The sequence below is a fragment of the Coregonus clupeaformis genome, unplaced genomic scaffold, assembly GCF_020615455.1.
Source record: "Coregonus clupeaformis isolate EN_2021a unplaced genomic scaffold, ASM2061545v1 scaf2352, whole genome shotgun sequence".
Lineage (NCBI taxonomy): Eukaryota > Metazoa > Chordata > Actinopteri > Salmoniformes > Salmonidae > Coregonus > Coregonus clupeaformis.
This window is the reverse complement of record NW_025535806.1, coordinates 23,280-51,027: the sequence shown is the minus strand read 5'-3', so window position 1 is coordinate 51,027 and position 27,748 is coordinate 23,280. Positions and strand designations below refer to the sequence as shown.

At 41.2% G+C, this 27,748-nt stretch overlaps 1 protein-coding gene across 1 annotated transcript in view; it reads left to right on the top strand.

The window, feature by feature from the left end:
• The window catches only part of LOC123488482 (glutamate receptor ionotropic, kainate 3-like), a gene marked incomplete at its 5' end in the record, with an annotated part of 46,074 nt that extends 21,382 nt beyond the window's left edge, over positions 1 to 24,692 (top strand). The window contains 7 exons of the mRNA XM_045219394.1: positions 2,163 to 2,366; positions 9,792 to 10,015; positions 14,136 to 14,254; positions 20,024 to 20,241; positions 22,825 to 23,050; positions 23,563 to 23,816; positions 24,528 to 24,692. Of these exons, the coding sequence (XP_045075329.1) occupies positions 2,163 to 2,366; positions 9,792 to 10,015; positions 14,136 to 14,254; positions 20,024 to 20,241; positions 22,825 to 23,050; positions 23,563 to 23,816; positions 24,528 to 24,692 (1,410 nt within the window). The remainder of the gene's footprint in view (positions 1 to 2,162; positions 2,367 to 9,791; positions 10,016 to 14,135; positions 14,255 to 20,023; positions 20,242 to 22,824; positions 23,051 to 23,562; positions 23,817 to 24,527) is intronic.
• Positions 24,693 to 27,748: the final 3,056 nt, after the last annotated feature.

Here is a 27,748-nt window from a genome sequence, read left to right as displayed (position 1 = left end):
GAGGTGCTGACAATGAACATCCCCCACAAGCTTATTCTGGACGGACACACAAGTTATCAAAAATGATAAACACTCTCATTAAGTCTGGATTGGAGCGCAAGGCTGTAATTATGACCGAGTGAGGTTTAGAAGAGATATAATCAGTGCCTTCTGGTGCCAACCATGGGGAGTAGCAACTTCAATCACAAAGACAAGAAATAGAACCATAAAACAGGTGGTGTTTAGAGCTGCACCCAAAAATAAATACACAAAATAATATGATTTAGGGTCAGTTTCTTTGAGCCAGATTAAGCCTATTCCTGGACTAAAAAACACTTCCAATGGAAATTCCCCATTGGACATGCTTTACAATCCAGGAGTAGGGTTTAGGTCCAAACCAGGCACCTGCATGGATCACCTGCATCTTTTGACAGTGTGCGATGGTTTAGGAGTATTTTAGGAATCAACACTTTTAGATTGTAAAAGCAGATTTAGAATTGAGCATCAGCGGTACTAATATCAGTGTCTGTGTTTTCTCCATTCTGAGCTTAATGACATTGCATCAAACTGATCTCAGCGATCCGCAAATAAGACGTCTGACAGTTTTATGGTGATAACTTCTCGTATTCTACAAAGAGATTAAGATATTTAATGCGTTTCCCAGCTCTCACATTAATTGTTTTCACTCCATTGCCTGTAACTGTGTCTGCATATCTCCTTCCCCGTTCTCTTATGTACACCCATGCTGCGCTAGAGAGTGTGAAACTGGTTTAAACACTTTGATTTGAGTCCAAACCTTGGGGAATTTAAAGAGTTGGGAAGGCTAGAAACAGATGGTAATGACTTTTTTCTACCCCCCTCAACACGCAAACTTTTTGATAAAGATAATTGGATGACTTGAACAAAGTTTTCCTCTAAGCTCTTGCTTTCTATCTAAATGCATTATAATCATATCAATCAATCAAATATAAGTATTCCTTAGTTATCATTTATTTAAAGGGACGTCCTAATTGCGAACGGACAACTAGCTACATATTAAGATTGCAACCAATTATTTATTTGAAAAATGTCTGTCCCTGAGATGGTATTTTGGGTGTAGAAAAGGACACCCGTGAAGTGTTTACCATCAAGGCAACATGATTCGAAACAACAGTCAAATTGATTTCCATATTTCGCCACAGCATTATTATAATATACATCAATCACTTTCTTGGGTAAACCGTGTTATGACTGGTTATTTCCCCCTCTTTAACGGCTTTTCTAGCAGCTTTGTGTCACACAGACGTGGCTGATGGGAATACAAAAGCAGAGGTCACCTTGACTGGAGAATCAATTACTCTGCTTATGAACAGACTTTATGAATTGTATGTCTGGCCATCGGAAGCAATAAATAAATTGCCCATGAGGAAGTGGACCACCATGTCTTTAAAAAATGCACAGCGGGATATGTGTTTGGCCCTATTTTGCAGACAGATAGTGGCAGACACTAAATAAAGGGACATATCGAGCCATCCGCCATCCTTTCTTTGAGATTTTAGCCATTGTTCATGCAGGCAATAGGCATCACCTTGGTTACTCTGCCTTGTGAGACCAGTGACGATAGAGACAACAACATTGCAGGCATGTTCCATTTCATTGCAGCATTCTGTTCCTAATCAAGCTTTTATTCAACCTGATATTATGTGGAGCCAGGGAGAATATTACAGGGCAGTAAAGACCGCTGGCTCTCTGACCATAAACTGCATTGCACTGTAGTATACAATGTCTACAAGGGGCAGTGGGCAGGGATGTGGGAGGGGAACGGCCAGGGAGGGTTGGCTGGCTGCAGAGGTTATTTTGGAGTGCCTAGATTCCCCATCTATTGTATAGCAAAGAGACTTCCCATTGTGTGCTGTACATTTCTCAGATTGCACAGCACAGCATAGCCGCCACTTAAATCAGTTAGATTTTCCTGTCGACATACATTCTGTTAATGCAAGGAAAACCATTGCACTCGTCCATATTTAAACATACAGTGTAGCTAACCACACATTGGACTGGAGTCTCCCTGTCGCTCCCTGTTAGATGGAACAAGGACTTATCAGCCCAGATCACTTTGCCTCAATTAGGTGCATGTGCTGAAGAACAAATGGAAAAAGCTGACCTCAACGCTGGTTTCCATTTGATTTTTTGTGTCTGTGCAGGAGGAGCCATATGTCATGCTTAAGAAGTCTGACAAGGCGCTGGTGGCCAATGACCGTTTCGAGGGATTCTGTATCGACCTGCTCAAGGAGCTGGCCAGCATCCTGGGCTTCACCTACGAGATCCGCCTGGTGCCTGATGGGCGGTACGGATCGCAGGACGACAAGGGCCAGTGGAACGGCATGATCAAGGAGCTGATGGAACACGTGAGTTGGACTACCAGTTACCTTTTGACTGTTACTACTACTGTCTACTATTGCTTATAGCCAGTGCTCAACATTGTACATTATTAGATGTTTTGACTACAGATTCAATAAGTTACCTCTGAGACAAACCCTTTTCAAATAATTTGTCTTGTTTGTTGGGACCCTGTTTTTGTCTGTTAGGATCTGGTTTGAAACTTATCACAATCAAAATTAATGTGTTGTTTTACGACAAATTACCATTGAGGACAACACCAACAACAATATCACCTACAGTGTGGGAAAGAAACATATTGAAGTTGGTTTTGAAAGCATCAAATGAAAGCATCAAAGGTTGTTAAAATATAGCTGACATTGACAACAAGGACAGTGCCCTGCTGGCATTTTCAGAGTGTCCCTCCCCATCGCCCTCTCCCTGTCCTCAGCCCCCCTGGTCAACGATGTGCTCGGCTGAAAAAGTTGTAATAGCTTAAGTGGCATTTAGAGGGCGGGAGTCGGACGGTACGTGTCAATGGCTAGGTGCTGAAAGGGTTAGTAAAGTTGGGCTAGCGCCGCAGCACTTAATCTCTACCTTAGCCAGATCCAGCTTTTATCAGATCCAGGTTGATATCAGTAACCTTGAGGGGGAACTAAGAGATTATGGCAGGAAATGTTGCTTATAGAATTACAAGCTTTCTTCATAATGAACAGTAAACATAGGATAGCATGTATGTTATTATATCTTACTCTTTCCTATTATTATTATTATTATTATTATTATTATTATTGTTATTCTTATTATTACTGTATTCTGCATTGTTGGAAGGGCCTGTAAGTAAGCATTTCACTGTTAGTCTACACCTGTTGTTTACTGACGCATGTGACAATTAAAATTTGATTTGATTTGACAGAGGTTAATGTTACCAATAGCCACTATCTAGACAGTAGCCTGGATATACACACTGATTTCAGCTTTTCACTTTTGTTTTAAGGGAAACAATGTGATTCACTCTGGGTTTCAAAACTATCTAGACAGTAGAGCACATTTGAAAACAACAACCAGTTTCAGAGCACCTGTATCTATCTCCATTCATATATCCCATGCTGTGAAATGTACTTTGTACTGTACTCAGTGCACTCCAACACATTTGCCCCTTATAGCGTGTTATGGGCAACACATACTTAGTACAATGCAGATGAATTCAAGCCCTGTGGTCCTCCATTTTGTGTTTTATGGTTTGAGTTCACTCTCAGAAGTTCCTCACAGTTAAATAGTTGGCTGAAGAGGTCTCTGTGCCCAGTAATTCCTATACACTTATCTTGGCTTTGGTAGAACTGAGAATGCTACCTGATCTTTGTACAGTTCTACTGTATTTGGGTCTATATTGCTTCCATGAGAGTAATGTCAGCTGATAGTAGAGGAATCAAGAACACCAATGTTACATTGAGATATTACGTACTGTAGGTCTGTCCTCATCATGGTTGTATAATACAGTAATATAGGATTAGATTTAGATCTAGTATGTTCCCTACACAGTCTGTAAAGGGTAAGTGCGCTATAGACTGTCTCCATGTGCTACTGCTCTTTATTTGAATGGCCTACACTGCATCACCACTGCTATATGGATTTATTTAGCTGGTTCTATTTTGTGGCTCAGAGCTTTTCTTCCTCCTGTCTATACTGATAAGCTGATCTTGAATCAGCAGACCTGAAAGTCAACTTTGGAACCAGCTCAAGAGAACTGACCTGGGATTGCCACAAGAAGCATGGATGGATATTGGTTTCCGTACAAGTAAACCAACAACCTTATCCCTAAGGATTGGAATCATGGCTGTGGTGCTGTATTCTGTTTATCCCAAACCAGAATCACCATGCGTCATTGGCTAATGTGTTGGCAGGTTTGACATCCAATGGAAGTCATGGATATGTTTCTAGGATGCTTTTATGCAAATTAACAATGGAATGAGCTCAGATGACTCTGACAGCCAACAAATCTTTCTGAAACCCAAACATAAATAGTACACAGGAATGGGGGTATTTATTAATAGACACTGGTAACGTTATTTCTGTTAAATATATTTCCATCAGATATTTATTAACCCCTAAAAAAATGTTGTGTTGGGATGACCATGCTACATTACAACGCTGCCGTGTACTAGTGACAACTCACCCAACGGGTCACCTAGTTAGATAAATTCATCGGTTTAAGGAAGACGACAAGCAAAACAAAGCCGTCTGGTTGTTTTTAGCTGATTCATCCTGTCAGCCCACAATCTCACATAAATCATAGTTTCATTACTCAATGGTGCAGTACTCGTGTGGGTTTATTAAAAGCAGTTGTAAGCCTTCATTCATCTTTGTAGGTCACCGAGCCCTGTCAAACAAAAAAGCAAATGTGGAATGACAAAAATAAAGTATTTGTTGGTATGTCTGATGTCAACTGATGTCAACATGTAGGAAGGAGTGAAAAACGAAAACATGCATGTAGCTGGGTTAGTGTTTTTATATACATTTCCTGAGATTGTACTATTGAATAAACAAATAATTAAGTATTGCAGTGTGTCTCACCCACAAGTATAACTTTGTGTGCATCACGTGAATATCTTGTGTATGTGCATAATATACATGATTAATTGGCCATTGTGTAAATACAAATGGGATAAATCTTGAATGAGAAATAGTGTGTGTGTTGTGGCTAATTAAATACAAAAAGCCTTTTCGTGCCCATGTAGCATAGCAGCCTTTATTTTCCTCAGAGTCGTCAAAGCTCACTACAAAGCCAAAGGGCATTGTGGGAAAGGCGCTAAATTATGCAACAGGTCATGTTAAACTTGATTTAGTCACAATAGATGATCCAATTAATCATGATGTTGATGCCAGTATTAATAGCTGGCTTAACACATCATTTGTTTCTGTCGGGGCGAATAATCTCTTGCTCCTACAGATACACATGAAGGTTATGGCAAGACCACGGCACGCCACGGCAAGCCACGCATCTCATTGTCTACATGTAGCAATAGCAGACTGGATTTGGGACCTTGGCAAGAAATTGGATTGAAAAGGGGCTTTATTTGCAATCCTAGACATGTACATGCACGTGGGGTCTCTATCTGAGGGTTGCAGACCTGATTGGTTTTACAGTGGAACGCGGAGATGGTTTTGACTACTGAAGGCAGGATAGTGGTCAGAGCTGTCATTTTGACGGACAGGCAGCATGACTTTCAATTGCGTCAACAGTCACAGCTACATTATTCTGCTACATTATAGTGTTTTTGTGCTTTAAAAATCTACTTGAAGGATAGGATGATGTTATAGTAATGCAAATGCCATTATCACTCTGAAATCCTTTCATTTCAAGGAGGACGTACTGTAGAGTCAGACGACGGAATTACCAGACCAACATTTCTATAGTCATATATGCAAATTGAAACAGTGGTGGACAATGAGGCAGTTGGAGCACCGTATGCAAATCTTTGTAAAACAATCATCGAATTAAGAGGTACAGGAAATGTGGTGAACTGTGTCATTTGTGAGGCAAATGTGCTCCGAGCGCTGTCCGAGATTATCATTCAATAAACCTATTAGACTAAATAATCAAGCCCCACAAATCTTAAAACCAATAAATGTCAAGGGACTGCAAGTAACACAGATTGTTATAGATTGTTACAGTTAACCTCTGCTGGGAGTGTTGAGCTAGGTGTAATTGTATGAATCCTACAGAATGTCATCAGGTGTGGTAGTATGGAGGTAGCACAGTGCTAAGCTTACAATACCATCTGCTCGCCCACAGATAACACAGAGCCATGTGGCACTCAGCAGGGTACTATCAGGTTATCACACGTGTGCCCGGCAATACGTGTCTAAGCAGAAAATAGCCGTGTGGCGTGTATATTAGCCCACCATAGGGATGGCTGAGATTGGCTGGGATCACCTGCTGCTAGGTCTTCCGGTTGAGTGGCAGCTAGCTTGAAAGTGGCGGTCGGCAGCAGAGAACAGAGGAAGCGGGTGTGTGTTGTAAACATAAATGTTTAATGAGGGCACAGTTGATTGCACCACATGACAGATTGGCTGTGCCCACACTGTCTCTCTTTGGTATGCTGTCCATACATTGCAAATGACAATTATTTGGGAGGGGAAATCAATTTACACTTTGTATTTGATTGTCCTAATAATAATGATGGGTTGGGTGGTACTTGTCATACAAATCAGCTACATTTGTTCCTTGGAATACTTGTGACCTTATAGGGAGCAGGATTCTGCTAATTCAGACCTTCATATGATATACAGGACTAGACATCCTCCACATTTGCCAATGTACACACCAATACCTAATTGAACTGACCTCCATCAGAGATGTTCTGGTACTAGCATACTGAGCGCTGTTTCTTTTGCCACCACTCAAAAGGAAGAAAAAGAGTGACCCAAACCCCTTTGTGAGTTTCCTTCGTTTCCGAGGAAGGATCTATCCAAGCGTGAACCAAGCAGCTGGTTTCATTAACCTCCTGTCCAACCCTGACGTGTGGGAGGTGTGGGGGGAGTCAATGTAAATGGTGAGCTTCTGAATATGCAGCCAGACGCAAAATCGGGCGCCGCAACGTTCACCGTCAGACCCTGCCATGTCCATGGCTCCCAGGGCAGTATCTCATAGAGCTATATTAGGCTAGTCAGAAGGCACCAGGCTCCAGATAGTGGAGGCATGGGGAGAAGCTGTTTGGAAAGCATGTGGGAATGGCCATTGTTTCTTGTGATTCATTGGGGCAGGTGTTCGTTGTTTCTTATGTAGAGAGCGGGAAAAAGATTAGAGAAAAATTGGAGGGAGGGGACGTACTCTGCAAAATTACTTTGGTGTAAAGTTCAACAGAACTTTAATTTTATCAAATTCTGTCATATGTTACAGGACTTAATACTTGTTATGAAACTAACAATGTAATGTACTTTATTTTCCTCAAACTGGTTTTCAAGTTTCATGTACTTTTTTGGCGTAACAACAATGGTTCATGCAGATCTATGTTTTTCAAAGATACCTGAAGAACATATGAAAGTACAAGCAAAAGACCGGAAGCTCTGTCACGCCCTGGCTCTGGGGACTCTAATATGTTGAGCCAGGGTGTGTAAAGTCTATGTGTTTTGTTCTAGGTTTCACTTTCTAGTATTGTTGTTCTGTGTTGGCCAGTGTGGTTCTCAATCAGAGGCAACGTGATTCAGCTGTTGCTTGTTGTCTGTGATTGAGAACCATACTTTAGCAGCCTGTTTCCCCACAGAGTTTGTGGGATCTTGTTTCGAGTCTGTTGTGTTAGACCGTGAACTGTCATGTTTTTGTTTTGTTGGTTTTGATCGTGTCTCTAATAAAGAGTATGTTTGCCTGCAACGCTGCGCCTTGGTCCTCATCTCTGTTCGACGATCGTGACAGAAGATCCCACCAAGACTGGACCAAGCAGCAAGTCCAGGAGCCAGCGCCTGAGAGATCTCTAGCGGATCTCCTTCGCCTCCTCGACTGGGTCAAGCCATGTGAGGAAGAGAGGGGCCTGACGTGGAGGCAGAAGGGCGAAAGGCTGGCGAGAAGCATGGAGACCTGGTCCACGGGTAGGAGTGAAGCCCATACAATTTTTAGGGGGGGGGCTAACGCCGTGGACGACGGGGCAGCAGGAGGCCGCCAGGTTACGGGAGTCACTGGTCACCAGGGGGAAGGAGGATGTAGAGGCACGGCGAGAGGTACTGGCGTGTGTTACCAGTCCGGTCCGGCCTGTTCCTGATCCCCACGTAGGGCCAGTGGTGTGTGTTCCCAGTACGGTCCGGCCTGTTCCTGCTCCCCGCACCAAGTCAGTGGTGCGTTTCGTCAGCCCTGTCCGGCCCATTCTGCTCCCCGCACCAAGTCAGTGGTGCGTTTGCGTCAGCCCTGTCCGGCCCGTTCCTGCTCCCCGCACCAAGTCAGTGGTGCGGCGTCGTCAGCCCGGTCCGGCCCATTCTTGCTCCCCGCGCAAGTCAGTGGTGCGTTTCGTCAGCCCAGCTCGGCCCGTTCCTGCTCCCCGCACCAAGTCAGTGGTGCGCCCGTCACCGGCGCGCCCGTTCCTGCTCCCCGCACCAAGTCAGTGGTGCGCTTCATCAGCCGGTCCGGCCCGCTCCTGCTCCCGCGCCAAGTCAGTGGTGCGTTTCGTCAGCCCGGCTCGGCCCGCTCCTGCTCCCCCACACCAAGCCAGTGGTGTGCGTCGTCAGTCCGGCACGCCCGTGCCTGTTCCACCGGTGGCTGGTCGGCACCGGTCAGATGCTTCACGCCGGAGCTGGAGCAATCCGCTCCACCAGTGTGCAGTCCAGCTCCGGCCAGCGGGGCCAGACCGGACCAGGGGTACTTTGGGGGGTTGGAGAGGGAGCGGGGATCAGGCCCGGGCCGGATCCGCCGCCTAAGCGGAGTGCCCACCCGGTCCCTCCCCTGTGGTATTTGGTGGGCGCGGTCGGAGTCCGCGCCTTTAGGGGGGGGTACTGTCACGCCCTGGCGCTGGGGACTCTAATATGTTGAGCCAGGGTGTGTAAAGTCTATGTGTTTTGTTCTAGGTTTCACTTTCTAGTATTGTTGTTCTATGTTGGCCAGTGTGGTTCTCAATCAGAGGCAACGTGATTCAGCTGTTGCTTGTTGTCTGTGATTGAGAACCATACTTTAGCAGCCTGTTTCCCCACAGAGTTTGTGGGATCTTGTTTCGAGTCTGTTGTGTTAGACCGTGAACTGTCACGTTTTCGTTTTGTTGGTTTTGATCGTGTCTCTGTTCGACGATCGTGACAAGCTCAAATCAAATCAAATGTTATTTGTCACATGCGCCGAATACAACAAGTATAGACATTACCGTGAAATGCTTACTTTTTTTATTTAACCTTTATTTAACTAGGCAAGTCAGTTAAGAACAAATTCTTATTTACAATGACGGCATACACAGGCCAAACCCGGACGACGCTGGGCCAATTGTGCGCCGCCCTATGGGACTCCCAATCACGGCCGGTTGTGATACAGCCTGGAATCGAACCAGGGGTCTGTAGTGACGCCTCAAGCACTGAGATGCAGTGCCTTAGACCGCTGCGCCACTCGGGAGTCCTTTCCCAATAATGCAGTTAAAAATTAAGAAAAATTAACAAATAGATACAAATAAAATAGTAACAAAATAAAATAACACTAAAATAATAATATTACAGGCTATTTACAAGGATCACCGATACCGAGTCAGTGTACTGGGGTACAGGGTAGTTGGGTGATTGATTGAGGCAATATGTACATGTAGGTTTGGTTAGGTGATTGATTGAAGTACTATGTACATGTAGGTAGGGGGTGAAAAGCAGAAAGTCTGGGTAGCCGTTTAATTAACTGTTCAGCAGTCTTATGGCTTTGGGGTAACAAAGGTAATAAAGCTAACGAAAGGGTCTGATCGTTTGACTGATCGTCTCTTCTCTTGTCTCCCCTACAGAGAGCTGACTTGGCTGTGGCCCCTCTTACCATCACCTACCTGCGTGAGAAGGTCGTGGACTTCTCCAAGCCCTTCATGAGCATGGGCATCAGCATCCTGTACCGCAAGCCCAACACCACCAACAACGGATTCTTCTCCTTCCTCAACCCCATGACCCCTGACATCTGGGTCTACATCCTGCTGGCCTACCTAGGCGTCAGCTGTGTCCTCTTCGTCATCGCCAGGTGAGTCCCAGACTTTTCTTGGCTACCTCCCTGGCTACTTCCTGTTCTACCTGTCTGTGTGTGTTTGTGTTTATTGAACTTATTGAGAGTGATATCTTTTGTTTATTCTACTTGTAGTGCTAAGTTACAGTTGCAAGCACTAAAAAGTTAATTAAAAAAAGAACTTGTACTGCAATACAGTTTTTTGTGACAAAACACTGTCTCTCACAAGGAGAGCACCATGTTGAACATGCCAAAACCACAGCACAACCTAACGTTTTAATGCCCACAACAGTGTATGGTTGCAGCTATGTGGAAATGTTTTATCTGGAAAGATATAGTGCACAAAATGTGGCTGGCCAATCCGAATCTCTGCAGAACTGAGTGAGTCAATGATGGTCTCAAGTGATTCCATCAGTTGGGGATAAGGAGAGGTCTCTGCTCTGCGGTAGGGCCATGTTCAATTGGTACAAGTCCAACATTTAGTGTGAGCTGGTGGGTAGTGATCAAGGCAGTTATGTCAGCGTGGGTGCTCTGTGGAGCCCAGCAGTGGAAGAAAAGGATGAGAGTAGCAAACCACCAGTGAAGTTATACACTCCAATTCAAAGCATTTCCTGTATAATTTCTCTGCAGTTGTGGCGCTTCTTTGAACAACCTTCATCTTTCAAATGTATACAAATAAATACCTGCCGATACCTGGAGAAATAAATTAGATTAATAAAAAATAAAAATGGCATCTTTTCCACATTCTCCACAAATCATTGAAAATCATTGAAAGTGGAATGTATTAGTAATGCCTGAAATTAGTATGGATTGAGATCATTGAAGAAGTATCTATGATTTGTTTTCTGTTTCCCTATGTGTTCCAAATGGGTTCCTGAGAACTTTCTATGGAATTATTTACACAAGAGAGAAAGAAAATAACCCATGTGCCACTTGCAGGCATCCTCCTCACCTTGGGTGGTCATTGTCAATGCTTCTCACCGCTTCCTGGTGCCTCCAAATGCAGAGTGGTGCTTGAGGAAGTTCTGAGAATGTGGAGCTTTCGAAGGGGCTTGGGGTTCTGAGAGGAGCCAGCTGCACTCCCATTATGTCTTGAGACAAGCTCACGAGCTCGTTTTAGCACCCTGTTCTATAAGTACAAGTAGAAAATCATCTCTGACTGTTGCATCATTCTTTGGAGACCTGCCTAGAAAGTGAGCAGAAGTGCTTTGAGCCAAAATAATGATCAAATAGCAGTTTGATGTATGGGTGTTTGAGATGTTGACGAAAGAGGCAAATGTATGTGTTCAATATCAGGTAGGCACATATTGTACTGATAGTCTATAGTTGAAAACAATTCAGACAACTTGAAGTCAAAAGCTTTTCTGGACAATCACAATCCATGTCACTGACCAGGCACCCACGAGAAGAGAACTATGAAAGCACTAAGCCTTATGTTTTGCCACAGCCATCTTGGAGTCCATGACTGTGGGTCAACAATATGGGAAACCTACTCGAGTGCTTACAGAAGTGTGAAAACAGAAAATAAATCTCAAGCAACTATGCTCTAAGTACGAGAAAGAGAAAACATTGAGCAGTGCCCGGTATATGCAATTGCCTTATCAGTGCTCTTAAAACCTGGGATCACTTTAAGGATGTAACTAGGGGGGTAGAAATCACCACAAGCTTCAATGCTGCAATACACTGTCCAGCACCTGGAAAAGATATCATTGAAATTCCATAAGATAAAAATGGGCAGTGGAATACAGATTACAAAATAAGACTTCTATACCATGCCAATGTTGATAAGAACTTACGCTCTAGCAAGTGTGTAATAATGGAGTTTTTCCCCAGTCATCCTTATCTTTTCAAATAGCAACACATTGGCCAAGTTTCAATTTCTTTGAGTTACCGCTTCAGGTGCTTCTGCTATGTCTGTCTAGCTGCCGAGAGGCGAGGGTTTGCTTTCTGGTTATCATTCAGACTATTTAGAGGGTTTATGTTTTGGAGAGATTGCTGCATCATTAGAGTGTGACCAGATTTAATGAAAAACACACTATGAATGGCGAAGGTGCATAAAGATGTTGGAATTCAGATATGAGGTCATGGTTTTACCACTATCCATAAACTACGGTGCGTGACATGGTTCAATGCGCCAATAAATCAGCACAATCTATATTTTAGTTTTTTAAATTGTCTGCTTAAATTGTGATCATGTATACTGTACATACTGTGCTAATGACGATGCAAAAAAATAGTGACAGAGCAATGTACAATACAGCGAACTTGGTAAACAACGAATTTGTGTTAAGTACATGAATGCCGCCATCTTCATGCACCTTCCCCATTAAATGGAGGCAAATGAAGATGCAAACCAGTCTCCTGAGCTATGTGTTCCATTAAATCAAAAAAAATTAAAGAGACTTTATTGACACTGTACAGTATATGTATGGTCCTCACTTGGAAATTTTAGTTAACACAAAAATCACTCAGAGTAAATGTCAAAGTTACTGACGGGTAAAAAAAACTAACTCGAAGGTCTTGATTTAGTGTCTTCTTTTTGAAAGAGACACATTTTGGTCACACTTTATTTGGATATTCCGGATAGTCCATCTGTAGAGCATCATACTATCAACAAACCATCTGTTGATAGTAACTGCTTGCTAAGGTTAATTTTGGTTAAGGTTAGTTTTAGAATAAGGGTAAGGGGTTAAGATTAGGGTTGGGTTAGTAGATAGTTAGTTTGGAAATGTTAGTGATAGTCTATAGAGCATCTACAGATGGACTATCCAAATAAAGAGTTACCTTATTTTCTCCACTCATTACGCCAACTTTCATAAAAGCCAGTAGAGATAGAAGCAGCATATTTTAAGAAGAGATGCTTCGTAGGATCTAAGCATCCTCTTCCTCTCCTCTCCTCTGACAGCAAAACACCCTGAATAAATTTGAATAATCAGATCGTATTTGAAAACATTTTCAAAATTAATTTCAGGAAGGGAAAGCACTGACATTTAGCATGTTTTATCTCTCCATCTGCCTTTAAAAGTGACTGTTTCATCTACATTAAAGGATTTATGTTGTGCAGCACTTTGAAAAGATGTTACACTAAATGGCAGAGGTACGTGGATCCACGGGCTTCGCAGGTTTTATACTGCTACATTTTCAGCGTTGCATGCCTCACGTTCTATCACAAAATGACATTTCAATATCTGTCGTCCTGAAAGTGGTATTTTTGTGGAAAGTTTGCTACATTTGAGCACAGCGCGATATCTACTGAGATATATATAAAGGTACCGCAAACGTTTTGATTTGAACAGCGTTGACAGACAGCTATCGTGGACACATAAGAGCACGTCAACACAACTGACAAATGCTATGTCAAATGTACCACTAACAACAAGTTACTGAAAACAATAGGTGGACATCTTTACAGCTTGTCTTTTGTTTGTATAGTGAGTAAATATCCATATGAAAATATGACTCCTTTTGCACCCTGTAATTTGTACCCACAGTTGCACAGTTCTTTAGGGACACTGTAGGCTAACGCTTCATGGGTGGTTTGTCAGGCGAAATTCAGGTTAAGTGCTAGGCTCAAGGACACATCAGAGTGCTCTACCCAGCGGAGAGGCCTTCGATGCAGAGAACTAGGATGTATTATTAAGCACAGCTTCTGTTCCATTTTATTAGAACCAATTTCAGATTCATTACTGTGGTTCAACCCAAAAGCCACAGGATTAGTGGCCAAGAGCATGAAATGAATCCAAGATAGGTATACCCATGCATAATACATGTAAACTTAGTAGCAACATATCATATCTGTGTAAGTCCCTATATTACCCCCATTCCCATAGTACAGTATTAACACAATAATATAATTGATTATTAAACTGCTTTGAGTCAAAGTTTTCCTTTGAACTCATTTTTCTTTCTTTGTATATCATTTCTGTATGCAAACATCGGAGGGCTACATGAGTATCCATTATTTATATATTGATATTGATGTTGGTGAGAAAGGGATTGAATTCTAATGCACATGATCTCTTTCCCCATGCCTCATCAGGGTTAACTGAGCCCCACAGTAACAATACACTATTATGCCGAAATTATGGTACACTAGAGCCTTTGTTCCTGACATCTTTCTCCTCCTGTCTCCCTATAGGTTCAGTCCATACGAATGGTACGACGCCCATCCCTGCAATCCCGGATCCGACGTGGTGGAGAACAACTTCACCCTCCTTAACAGCTTCTGGTTCGGTGTGGGCTCCCTCATGCAGCAAGGTATGGTATAGCCTAGCTTATTCCCTATTTCACCTGTCAAAAGCAACAATACCCCCTCCACTCCCTTCCTCTTCTGCGCAGCCATCCTCCCTCTCTCCACCTTTTTAACTGACAAGCTACCTAATTTCCATTTTTGAGACTGTTTTAGAAGACACTTGTCTCTCAGGAACAACTGCAGATGGCAAAAGAAAGCTGTTGTCACCTCCCTGCCTGCTCATAGAAACAGGAGTGGTGAGAGAAAGTAGGTGTCAGACACCTGTCAGAATGTGGCAGGTAAAGACAGAAAACACGGTAGCATTTGTTTCCCCCATAACACAGCTGTTTGTGTTTTGGGACGAAAGGGTAAGTTGGAGAACGTGTCTGACAAATGCCAGCTGTCACTCCTCGCTGGCGTTGGCTACGGCCACAAGGTTGACGTTTACATCGTTGTGTTGCCCGAGTGCCCATACCAAAGACCCATTGTCGAAATCTATATCCTCCACACACCTCAGCTCTCGGGACAAATGACATTTTGTTAAATGCCACTTGGGCCTTTTATGGTGCTGGAGTAGTGTATTGTCATTATTGTCCTTTAGGCATCATTTCCTGATATTAAAGTATGTCAATTCTCAGCATCTTTCTTTTGCAAGAGCAGACAGTTAGCTTTAGTCTTTCCCCAACCCCCAAAGTACCTATTTGAATTTTTCTGCCTTCTGTGTAAGCTTACACAAATCTGAGGAAAGTTAGGGGAAGGATATTACGTGGCACCAAGCTAATGCAGTCTCCTCGTCCACCCTTAAAGACATTCATAAGCAAATGGAGCCCCCCTAAATGATTTGACGTAATAAAGTCAACCGGAGAGAAAAAAAAGAGCTAGTAATAAAATGTTTAACCTCAATGTAACAAGACAAATTAGAGGCTCGGCGGGGTTTGATGGTGGTTCTCTGCCGGTAAGGAGAGCAAATGCGTCAATTCATTAAGCACAAAAGCTGTGCGGCTTCTCGGCAGCTCTCCCGCGTAGCTGCGTGGTATCCCTGAAAATGTGCATTGTGAGTGGAGGCTAGGAGGATAACAGTACAATATGAGAGGGAGGAGAGGAATAAACAAAACAGAAGGAAGTTGGTGATTAATCTTTGAACAAGATTGATGGTCCTTTGTCATTGAGATGGTGGGTCAACCACTTGAATCTTCAACTTGAATCGTAAACCACCTGTGTTGGTAAAGAATGTTGTTCCTTTGAATACTGTCCTCCTGTAAGCAGGTTAATGTTGTTCCCTCAGATTACATACTATACAAAAGGATATTTACAGGATATTTACTTTGACACAGCAGAATGGTCTAAGAGTTAACTAGGCTGAACTCCACTTGCATTATGAGTATAACCTTGCTTGAAAAATAGACGTTTCATTGCCAAATCATCCCAAAGTGTCTAAAATGGATTTTGGAGCTCTATACAGTTACTTTAAAATGATTTGGATATCAAACACGGAAAATAATTGTATCTGGGATAATGACTTGCATTGTTCTTTGGACACAAGTGCCAAAAAAAATGCTTTTGGTGAAAGTAGCCAGGTTAACAAAACCAAAAGGATATCTACTTTTGTAATTTGGGTGAACTATCCCTTTAAGATCATAGTGCTAATGTCATCTAAAATTGCTTAAAACAATTACGTTAACAAGTTACAATTACTCTTTAAACATGTTACCTTTTCCCAATCTACTGTAACTTAGTTCCCTATGACAGAGTGAAAAAAAATGAAATAACCTGCATCATTTGCAGTTAACTAAAAAAGTAGGTCAAACATTGATTCTCTGGAAGACATACCCACTGAAATGCATTTTTTTATCCAGCTCCTTATAACAAACCTTGATAATATCTAATCGTTTGATCATGTAATTTATCAATGCAGCAATAACATAGTCTTCACCCTGGAGCACCATGTGCAGCCTGCACACATTTCTCTCTGTTCAGATGGACTAGTATTGAGCAATTGTGACTTTCTGTGGCACGTATGTGTCCTGTACTCAGGGGTGGACTGGCCAACTGGCATCTTGGGCAAATGTCAGATGACCTGTCTGTAGCAAAGCAGTATGAGGGTCTGCACTCAGGCTTAGGTAAATAGTGGCCAGTGCGTGAGAGAGTTCAGCAGGTATTCGCACTAAAACCATAAAAAAGAAAAACCAAGGAGGCTGAGAAATATACTTAATTGAATTCCATGCTGGAAAGAATACAAAAAGTGCCAGTGCAAAGTGTTCTGCCCTGATACAAATGGTCCAAATATGTATCCAAAGGGGTGCATTTTGTTATACAAACCAGACACCTTATGCTCTGCTACCAAACTCACTGACAGACACTGAGGAGGAAGCCATTTCATTGACATGTTTAAAATGCAAATGGCCATGTTTGGAAGAGGAAGAAGGGCCTAATAAAACAAAACCCTGCAAGCTTGTCTGTAGGAGTGAGGTGTCATACAAAACAAGAAGAGTACACAAAATGGAGTGGTGTAAAAGCACACCTTGCATGCTTCAAAAGAGGCGCGCCCTGGGCTGTGTGAGGCTTTTCTGATAGGTGTTGCAAAATGGGTGAAACATGAAAATAACTGAGTTGCAAAATGTGTAAGTAACATAAGCTGTACAAAATACTGCATTTATAGTCATGGGGCATTGTTTTTACTGTATCTGTGTTATCTTATTCCGATATGGAGAAGAGAGTTTCTCAACTTGGAAAACATTTGAGTATTTAAAAGAGATTAATAAGCAGTAACAGCCTCTGGCGTAGAGAGCGTGTTTTTATGTGATGAAGCTGCTAAGGAGAGAATGTTAAGTGCAGGTAATGATTCTCATGGGAAGAGCTGCCTCTCTGATGTTAAGTTGAAGCCTTGCTTGTGGGGAAAATAACATGGGGAGAAAGCCAGGGCATTGCATTTAATAGTACTCAGTGCTTCTAAATCCACAGAGAATATACACTGTAACTCCCAGAAAGGCTCTGATTGTCCTTTTTCAAACTGACGATGGAGCAAGCCGTTTCCGTTTCTATGAGACACTTATGTTGTTATGCATTATGAATCTATCTTAAGCATGTGTGCTTTTATCAAGGCTGTTATAAGGAGCCACAAGTAGTTATGAATGCTTTTTGCAAGTCGTATATTGTACTATGGGGATAGAGGGTACGGTAAATACATTAATTTCACACGGGTGGATCACAGCAAATGCTACTACTGTATGCAATATTACAAGCATCAAGAATTAGCACTGAATTATCACAGTGAATTATTGTAATGTTTGTTTGTGGCAATTAATACCATAAGGGATGAGTTGCCAACTAGTGATTTGACACGAAAATAAAATGTCCTTCATTCATTCATTCATTCAGCATCCCTGAGCCTAATACCTTTCTCAATAAAATTGGCATTTTGCCGTAGTGTGTATTTAGAGTCACATCCCCCATCCTATAACATACTTTACATTGGAATGTTTTGTCATAGTGTTTTGCATGGCCTTTCACTGTACTTGTGCACATGACATTACATCTTGAAACTTGTCAGTATCTAAGATGTCAGCACCTAGCCATTCTAGCTGCAGCAGCACTGCAGTCACTGAGATTGATGTGTCGCTTTGTTGACTGGAATTGCATCATTATCTTCTGCTCTGAAAGGACATTTATACTTCTTTGGCTTAGAAGACATGAAGTCCTTCTTCAAGGAGATGTATAGTGTATTGACAAGGTTTTATATCCTCGGCAGCATATGACCAATCCATTTTGTATTTATTAGAGTGTTCTCGGTGCAGTGCGCTCCAGCTGACAACAGCATTTTATGGCCTGGAATCCAATTGTGTTACCAGTTGTTCCAGTTCTTTACCAGTATGACTGCTGAGCTGGGTGTCCTCCTATACTTAAGTGATAGTTCTTACCGTGGAGTGTTACAGTACTGGCCTTGTTTGCCACCGTGTAAGGCTGTCAAATCACAAGGACAAAATCCAATCAAATTGGGTAAGGAAGGTTAAAAAGCTGACCACTTTACCTCCTCTCAGTGGGGTGGTTACTCTTCAAAATTGCCCTCATAAATCTTATCAGTAAAGTAGTGGAGGGCACTGAACGCAACCTCTGGTGGAGAGGTTGTTTTAGATGTCGACAGGGACAGAAAATAAAGTAACTTTAACCGTGAGTCAAAAAGCTATTGTAAACAAGATATATGGGAATGTATCTGACAGAGGACCTCACAAAGTCATAATAAATGCTGTTGGAGGCAGGCTGGCCAACCTAAGTAATTGAACATTTATGTCCTGAGACTGATAAGCCATTTTCACCCTGTCAAATGTAAGTTGTCACAAATTAATGTATGTTATGGATGCATTCTTTGTGAGACACTGCTCAACACAATTCAAAATCATGCAAAGAAGAATATAAAACACAAAATAGACATGTTGTAATCTCAAAATGCATGCAACAGACAAAATAAAAGAAAGCATATAGTGCATGTATACTATGCAAGCCATTTTACGGGCGCAGGGAACATATGGCTGTGGCAAAGGAGGTGGAACATTTCAAAGGCAGAGAAAGAGCAGAATCACATTTAGATTGGACGCAGGCCTAGTGTCAGGGTTATTTATGAAACCCCACAGCGAAAAAGCAAACGCGTGTCACTTTATTAATTCAAAAACACCAGAATAGATTTAACCGCCTCCCCCCCTCATATCTTGCTCGGCTCCCAATAAGAATATTCCAGATTCCACCATCAGTTTGTGTTTTCTGTCTGTTAAGCTTGGTGGAATCAGAGGCCGTGTTCCAGGCTGACTACATTGCAGATGCATGACAGATCTCCAGCCCAGACCACCCACTACTGCTTTGATCTCCTCCCGTCAGGTTGGAGATACCGGACAATTAAGTGTTCGCACTGTGCCCTTCTGGAGGAGTTTCATCCTGGCGGCTATCACTATAATGAACAATTCTATGTAGCTTCCCTCTATGTTTGTTTCTTGCCGTGTTTCCGAAGTGTTTTATGCATTCATGTGTGAGCTGTGCTAAGATTTTCCTCTTGTAGGACAATAAACCTGATTCTGACCCGATTCTGATATCTCATAATGCATGTATAGGTGTTTATCATTTCAACTAACCTCATCATATGATATATATCAGATACCTGACTCTGCAGTCAATGACTTGCACACAACCATTGGATGGTGCAACACAACTGGAATATTGTCAGCTTGGAACATGACCATTATTTTAAAAGGAACACTCAACCCAGACTGGAGGTTTGTGTGGATCCAGGAATCCTACTGTATCTAGCAATTAGTTTGGGATCGCCCCCGAAAGGTTGTGCTGATCCGCTTCCTTCATAGTCAGCCAATTGTAGTCAAATTAAAATGTAATTCATTTTCCAAACTTAGGAAGGCTGCCAGGTACTTAGATATGCCCCTGTAGTTGTTTTCCCTCTGAGAATTTGAGTAAGACCAAGAGTGTATGTGTGTTCCATTGATCACCTTTATGTGAAAAAGCAACCATATAACCATTGTGTTTGTTATATTCTGTAACAGTGTTACATAATGAAGATACATATGTGATGTCATACATCTCCATTATAAAGGCTATACCAAACTTTTGCCTCTGGGGGTACACTTAAGTCAAAATGGGTCCCCTAAATGGACAGAAATATTGCCCAGAAATTACCTAATATATAATAGAATATGTATATGAACCATACAGCCAACATTCAAGCCTAAATGTGAGGTAAACAATTAGCAACTGTAAGATGCCTGTTGTTCTCACACACCCTGTCTGCTATTCAGGCTCTGAGCTGATGCCCAAAGCCCTGTCCACCAGGATCATCGGAGGCATCTGGTGGTTCTTCACCCTCATCATCATCTCCTCCTACACGGCCAACCTGGCCGCCTTCCTCACCGTGGAGCGCATGGTGTCGCCCGTGGACTCTGCCGACGACATCGCCAAGCAAACCAAGATTGAGTACGGTGTGGTCAAAGACGGTGCCACCATGTCTTTCTTCAAGGTATGTATATTAAAAGTTTGGACATAGTCTGTCTTTGCTTTGGTTTTGAGTTGTGCTTTCTTTCATGTTGATTTCATTACTCATATGAAATGAACACTCTGCAAAGAACATTATCTGAAAATAACATAATTAAATCTCTTAATTTCATTTCTACAGTCATTTTAAGCAGTTTGAATGCAGCCCCATTGATTGAAGCACGCTGATTACACACAGTTATATTGTCATAAAACGTGTTTATGAAGAACTGAGACAAGATGCTGAATCAGTACTTTTTGGCCGACTTTTTAAGAAATGTTTTTTTCTCTATACAGTTGAGGAAAAAAATCAGTGCTATTCCACAAAAGACAGATTTCCAGTTAGATCTTAATTCCCACTGCAAAAGCAAATTCTCCAGCTTCTCCACTTCTCCACGCTGTTTGATGTGATCCTCCATAATGATTGTTTTATTCCAAAGTTTCAGCTTTTGCCCTGCAGGGCTCTAAACTTTTTATTTTATTATTTGAGTTTCGCCTCAGATGCTGTTACTGTCGTACTGAATAACATATAAGGGTTTGCTGTTTTTCGGTGTAAGAAATTGAAAACATTGGACACATTTCTATGGAAAATGTTTTATGGACAAGGGAAAAGTCCATATGTTTATGACACACAATAGCAAGGAAAACAGATCCTTTTATCCAGGGTGATTGCCCCAGTTTTACACTTTTAAATATTCTCTGTTGAGTAGTATACATAAATACTGTATGTAATAATTGTGCCTCTGCTAAAGAGTGTATCTTTGTAGTTTCCCCTGCACTGACAATATAACTGAGGATGACTTTTTAGACTTCTCTCTGGCCCATTTGCTATTTCCTTCACCCCTATGTCCTTTATATTGGTTTATTCACATTATATTATATTAATATTATATTTATTGGCACTTTGGGTATTTGAAAACTGTGCTACAATTATTATTATTATTATTATTATTATTATTATTATTATTTAATTTTTTCATAATGTATCTCTTTCTACTCTCTGTTAGCATTATGTCTTAGCTGCTCTATGACCCGGTCAGAATATCCACCAATAGAATTTTCACCCACATAAAGATTCCCAGTGACCACCAAAAAAATCACTGGGGGAGAAAGAGCACATTAGTAACCATTCTATTCCATAAGGTTTGATTAACATTGAGTTCAATGAGGGATTAGGCATGGTCCATGGAGTAACTAGAATGTGTGATTATACCAAATTAGAGTCATCAGTTGCCTAACCATTGGAACTACTGGCTATGGTATAAACCGGGGGTGGCCAACCCTCCTCTTGGAGAGCTACTGAGTGTGTGGGCTTTTGCTCCAGCCCCTACTGAAACCCACCTGATCCTACTAATAATCTGCTCATCACGGCCTTTAGTTCCTAATGGCTCTGCCTGTCTACCCTGAGCTATACCCATCTATTTGAACCTTCTCTAAATTATAGATTATTGACAATTAGTCAAAAACTTGCTGTAAGTTCTCAGCAGAGTAAAAAGTGGATTTTTCTCCTGAAGCGTGTTTACTTTGATTAGTGACAGATATGATTGCAGTGTTATTAGTCAGAGGAGACACAGGTGTCTATAATTACCTCATCAGTTGCAGAGCTCAAGTGCCCTCGGTTCCTTATCACTGGGAGGGCTAACGAGCTCGACTGAAGCAGATGAGGGAGCTGATAAATACTGAAGAGGTCGGGGAGTAGCTGTAGATTTGTCAAAACACACTGCATGGAAGGGCACTGTAGGGCAAAGTAAAGCTTTGCACTGTAATCTCTGGCACACTCATGGTAACACTATGCTATCTTGACAATCAGATGTACTGTATGTGTTTTATATTTCATATACCAACATATCACCTGCACATCTAAATAATGTTTTTCACATTTCAATCGTCGATGCAGGAATTAAGTAACTAAAGAGCTTTGATATCGTTCATAGTTTAAAATGCCTATGGTAATGAGACAGTCATTATCTCAAATTAGGTATGGAATAACATTTGACCCCTTGTCAAATAGCATGAAATATCACACAGACAAACGCAAGGCTAATGGAGAGGAACTCAATTAATCCAGCCTTTTTGCCTATTTCCCCCTGGATGAAAATAGATGTACCGTACCTCCTCATGTCTTACTAAATTATTATATCCAGTGGCCCAAGTCTCTTTTTATAAAAAAATAAAATAAACAATAGATGTTTGAAAGTATACAAGTGTCAAAGTAGATACAGTACTTGAAAGCTGTGAATGTTAAAGTGGCATTGCACAGGTTATTCGTTCACTTGGAGCTCAAGGCTCCAATGCATTCCTTTATTCTTACAATTATATACTTCTCGAAATGGAGAAGTGTGGGAAAAGGATAACAGCATGATAGGTGCTCAAGGTTGCCAGAGTATTTTCAACACTAATACTATGTGCTACAAAGATGAGAGGGCTATAATGTGCAATGGCATCAACACACTGTAGAAAACATGTTAATTTCAGAAAGGTACTGTGTAGACTCAATGCCCCTTTGACCAGGTGTAATGCACAATCTGAGATTCAACATTGATTGTAATTTCAATTCTTCCCCTTACAGAAATCAAAGGTTTCTACTTTTGAGAAGATGTGGGCCTTTATGAGTAGTAAACAGAGTACGTCGCTGGTCAAGTCCATTGAGGACGGCATCCAGAGGGTTCTGAAGTCTGACTATGCCTTGCTCATGGAGTCCACCACAATCGATTACATTACCCGGCAGAACTGCAACCTCACCCAGGTTGGAGGCATCATTGACAGCAAAGGCTATGGAATAGGCACTCCCATGGGTAAGATGTAACAAAATATCTGTACCATAATAGATATAGTAGGTTGTTGATGGTATAAACACTCTCCAGCTCTCCATAACCCCTGCAGCAAGCACCATCCCCTCCATTGATACATTGGTAGGAGGTGGTCCTTCGAGCTGGACAGGAACAAATAACACATTAATCCTATATCTGTGCTTTCGATGCAGAGCATTTCAATGAACTACTATTGTATTTTACTCTTGCTATTTAGTACATTTTTGGACTATGTGTATTGTTATTGTATTGCGAGATATTGCTGCACTGTTTTAGCTAGAAACAGAAACATTTCGCTGCACCTGCGATAACATCTGCAAAACTGTGTACGCGACCAATAAACTTCGATTTGATTTCTATCAATATGCAATGACAACATATGCATTTGAGCCATGTTTTATGAAAATTCCCCTGTGGCCTCATCAGCAAGGTCCAGCTAATGGTTTATCTTATCTTTCAACCAGACTAAAGCAGACCTTCTGTTGCTTGCCTTACAGGCTCTCCATACCGGGACAAAGTGACCATCGCCATTCTGAACATCCTGGAGGATGGCCGTCTGCACATGCTCAAGGAGAAGTGGTGGAGCAGCAGCAGCTGTCTGGACGAAGAGCACCGTGAAAGCGCCGGCCCCATGGGCATTCAGAACCTGGGAGGGATCTTTATAGTGCTGGCGTCTGGCCTGGTTCTCTCCGTCTTTGTGGCTATAGCTGAATTCATATACAAGCTAAGGAAGACAGCGAAACGTGAGCAGGTAGATATTATCCCCATGAATCTGATTCAAGATTGTTGATCAGTAATTTATTTACTTGATGTGATTATTTTATTAATGACATTGTTTGCATGACGTACAGTATATATTGGTTAATTTTAGATCCTTCCCTTCCATTGTTCAACTTGCCTAACTGTGTGTATTTCTGACAATGTGAACACAACCTTTAAATCCAAGCTGTACTCTGTCCATTTTAGTTCCATTTATTAAAGGGATTTGCATGCCCTCAAATAATCCCTGTGCTATTTGGCCATAAAATATAACATTTATTTAATTTTAACAGGCATAATTGCAAATTGGAGCATGCCGAATTAATCTGTTATTAGTCATTGCAGATGTCAGAATAGCATGAAACTCAACAGTTGTAAATCACAGATTTGAGTTATGCAACTAAGTGGGTTGCGTCAAGCATGCTTGTATAGGTAATGGGGTAAGAATACGGCTCTGTGTCAATCTATCTGACAGAGCAGGAACAGTGCACATTGCGTGGGTTGCATGTGGTGGGGGTTGCAGTATGACATGGCTGTCAGCGATGGGAGAGGAACAACATACATGAATGTTTTATGGGTAATGTGTTTTGCACTCTTGATCTTGTTGACACTCTATGCTGTCAGAACCATTTAAAGCTAAGGCATTTACCCCCCCATCCCTTTCCCCCCCTTCTCTCCCCTTCTCCTCGCCCTTTTTGCCCAGAGGTCTTTCTGCAGTGCCATGGTGGACGAGATCAGACAGTCGTTCACCTGCGGGAGGCGTGTGAAACACAAGCGCCACCACCTGGCCCCGGTCATGGTCAAGACGGATGCAGTGATCAACATGCACACGTTCAACGACCGACGACTCCCGGAAAGGACAACATGAGCTGCAACACTGGGATGACCCCGTGTTCCGTGACGGTTTGCGCCTCCCAGAGAAAGAGCCTCCTGAGCAATGTGGAGGGCGTGATTGGTCCCAAACCTGGGACAATGGAATCGAGGATCACCAGATTCACCATCAACCACAGCGACATAGGGACACTAACGAAACATGGAACACTAACTAAACATGGTACTTTCAAAATGGCAGCATCGGCGACACAGGTATACAACGTTCACCCATGTATTCCAAAAGGACAGAAAAAGGTGAGAACCATTCCTAAAAACAACATCTCCAAATAATCTGTATTCAAGTCCATGTTTCCGTCGTAACACAAAACTACACTCACCAAGGAATCACGAAATCCTTGATTACAAAATTCAACCTTTTTATTGACATTGCATAAGACGGAGGTGGTTCGTTGAGCATGGCAATAAAAACTACACTGGGATTGGTTTTGATGGGAGATCAGTTATGTCACACATAGCACATCCCATCTTCAAATAAAAATCTACCAATATTTTTTTATCTTGTCTGGAGTTCCTTTGGCAGCAGAAATGATTTACCTCAAACTTGTCCAGACATAACATTGGGTTCTTGATTTCCTCTCTTTGAGTCATAGTCTATTTTATGAGAGGCATTTTTAAATGCATGGCTTGACCATCACTTCTATAATTCCACTAACATCCTTTACTGCAGATACAGCTATAATCCCAACAGTGAGCAAATCCCATAGAAAGAGAATTAGGTTTACAGATTATCTTTAATGGTGACGAAAAATTCTGTTCAAAGAGAGAGAGGGGTTGACATCACTGATTATCCTGTTTTATGAGACCTTGATTGTTATTGAATAACGTTTCCGCATATTATCCATTTTGTTATTGTGACTACCACATTAGGGCCCTATTTGTTTGTGCTTCATCACATTATTTGCAGACATATGTTTTGTACATTAAATCATTTTGTACGTGAAGAAAATTTAAACAATTCAATTTCCAAAATCTTAATAACTACGCTGATGTACTGCTCATGCAAGTGCTTCATGAGATAGAAGTTCTATCCAATATTTTTTAAATTAGACTATGTTAAAAAAATATCCATGCCTTTTTTCTTCTTTACAACACAGGGTCATGTGTTTCTATCAGATACAATACTTGTTTTTGGCATCTTTTAATCAAACAACAATATACAATACTCTTGGGATAATGACGAGGAGGGTTTGCTTCAATTATTCATGTCAAAATGCAATTATCCACCTTGAATGTTTACTCTTATTTGGCTACCAATGATAAATGACATAACCCTTATACTTGTTGCACTACTAGTCTATATTGTCCTCTAAAATAACTACCTGGTCTCATTACTTTTTTGGGCATTTACAACTTGAAGACTTCATTTAGGGGAATTATAAATAATTTACTCATAAACATAAATATTTATGTTATTTAAACCCAATCATGTTCATGTTTGGGGTTATTGTTAGGGTTATAGTCAGCTAGTTAGTTAGCCAGCTAGCTAGGCTAGCTGGTTATCTCTAGTTGTTATCTCTGCCCATATCCCTTAATCATTTCGAGGAAATGTGTCTAATTAGCTTTAGTTGTTTTTAAAACACCAAGTGGCAATGTAATATTTTCAGAGGGCAATTAGCCATCTGTTTCCATTTATTGAAAGTGTCTCTACAATAAGGCCCCTCGGAAATCATGTTATAATTGCACAATGTCCATTGAATTCTCTTGCTGCTTGCAATGAATTACCATCTAACCCTTCTACTGCTAATACTCTAATCTAATATTATCAGTGATATGAAGAAATGCAGAGAGCACATACAGATATCCAGACTGCATAGTTACTGTTTTAAGCTGTTTGGTTTTAGTTCTGTAATTGCAGGTGACTGTAAATGACTTGGTTTATAGTGTGTTGGGCAGAGGACATTGACAAAGGACCTTATGAGTAAAAACAAATGCTGTCATCATTTTGAATGGTACTACATACTGTTCCTATGTGTGTTTACTTTGTCCACGGCACCAGTGAATGTCCTTGGACTCACAAAATTATTTAGCTTATTCATATTGCAGATCTAATTTGTGGCGCGTTCCGGCGCCTCCCTACCGTTGCGGAAATGAACTAGCTCTGAGTGGCAAACCTTTGTTTTTGCATTTATTTTCATACTCTGCACTAGATAATGAATCAATATCTATCATATCATAATCATATCATCTCAATATAGTTACCGCGAAATCTGAATTTGGTTTTTGTGTTTATTCGTCTGTCGCCTATACTGTATATCTGCAATGATATTGAGCTGTAGGATGCTAGAGTCTTATGTGAGTTGCGGAATGGGAGCTAACGCATACCTCTGTGGGTTTACAATATTATAAAAAATACAACTATCCTGGGTTCCTTTTTTCCCAACATTAAAATGTAAAATTCAAAAACTTAAATCTGTGTGACTTATTATTGGTTTGTAAAACTCATTGTATAAATGTTAATCAACTCCCTTCTAAAGTAATATATTAGATAAGATTAACAGGAAAAATTTATTTTCTAAATTTTTACAGGTAAATACATACATTTTTGTTCTCAGCCAAACATATAGTGCAATTTCTTAATTTAAATTTGGTTTCATATCCACTTTAACCTTCCCCCTCCCACTTCCCCATCCTCCATATTAATTTATTCGATTGGAGATGGATTTTAATATATTATATTGGATTATGATCCCAAGAGCAGAATAATATATGTAAATCTTATTTTACTCGCACCTAATATATTGATATGGGTCTATGTGACTTGTATATTTTCCCCAAAACTGTGGAGGCAACTCCTTTTAGAATAGATTTTGAATGATCTTGCTGGCTCTTTTCTTCTCTTGAACCCCATGATGCAGTTGGGCAAAGATTGGTTGCTACACTACAGGTTAACTGGCTTCAGTTGAATTCCCCTTTACTGCAAACACAAGTTTCACATATTCTCCGAAATAATTGTGATGAAAATTGATATCAGTTCTCCATTAGTAAAACTATTTGAATTTACTACCAGATTTGGTTTGTTAATTCAATCAT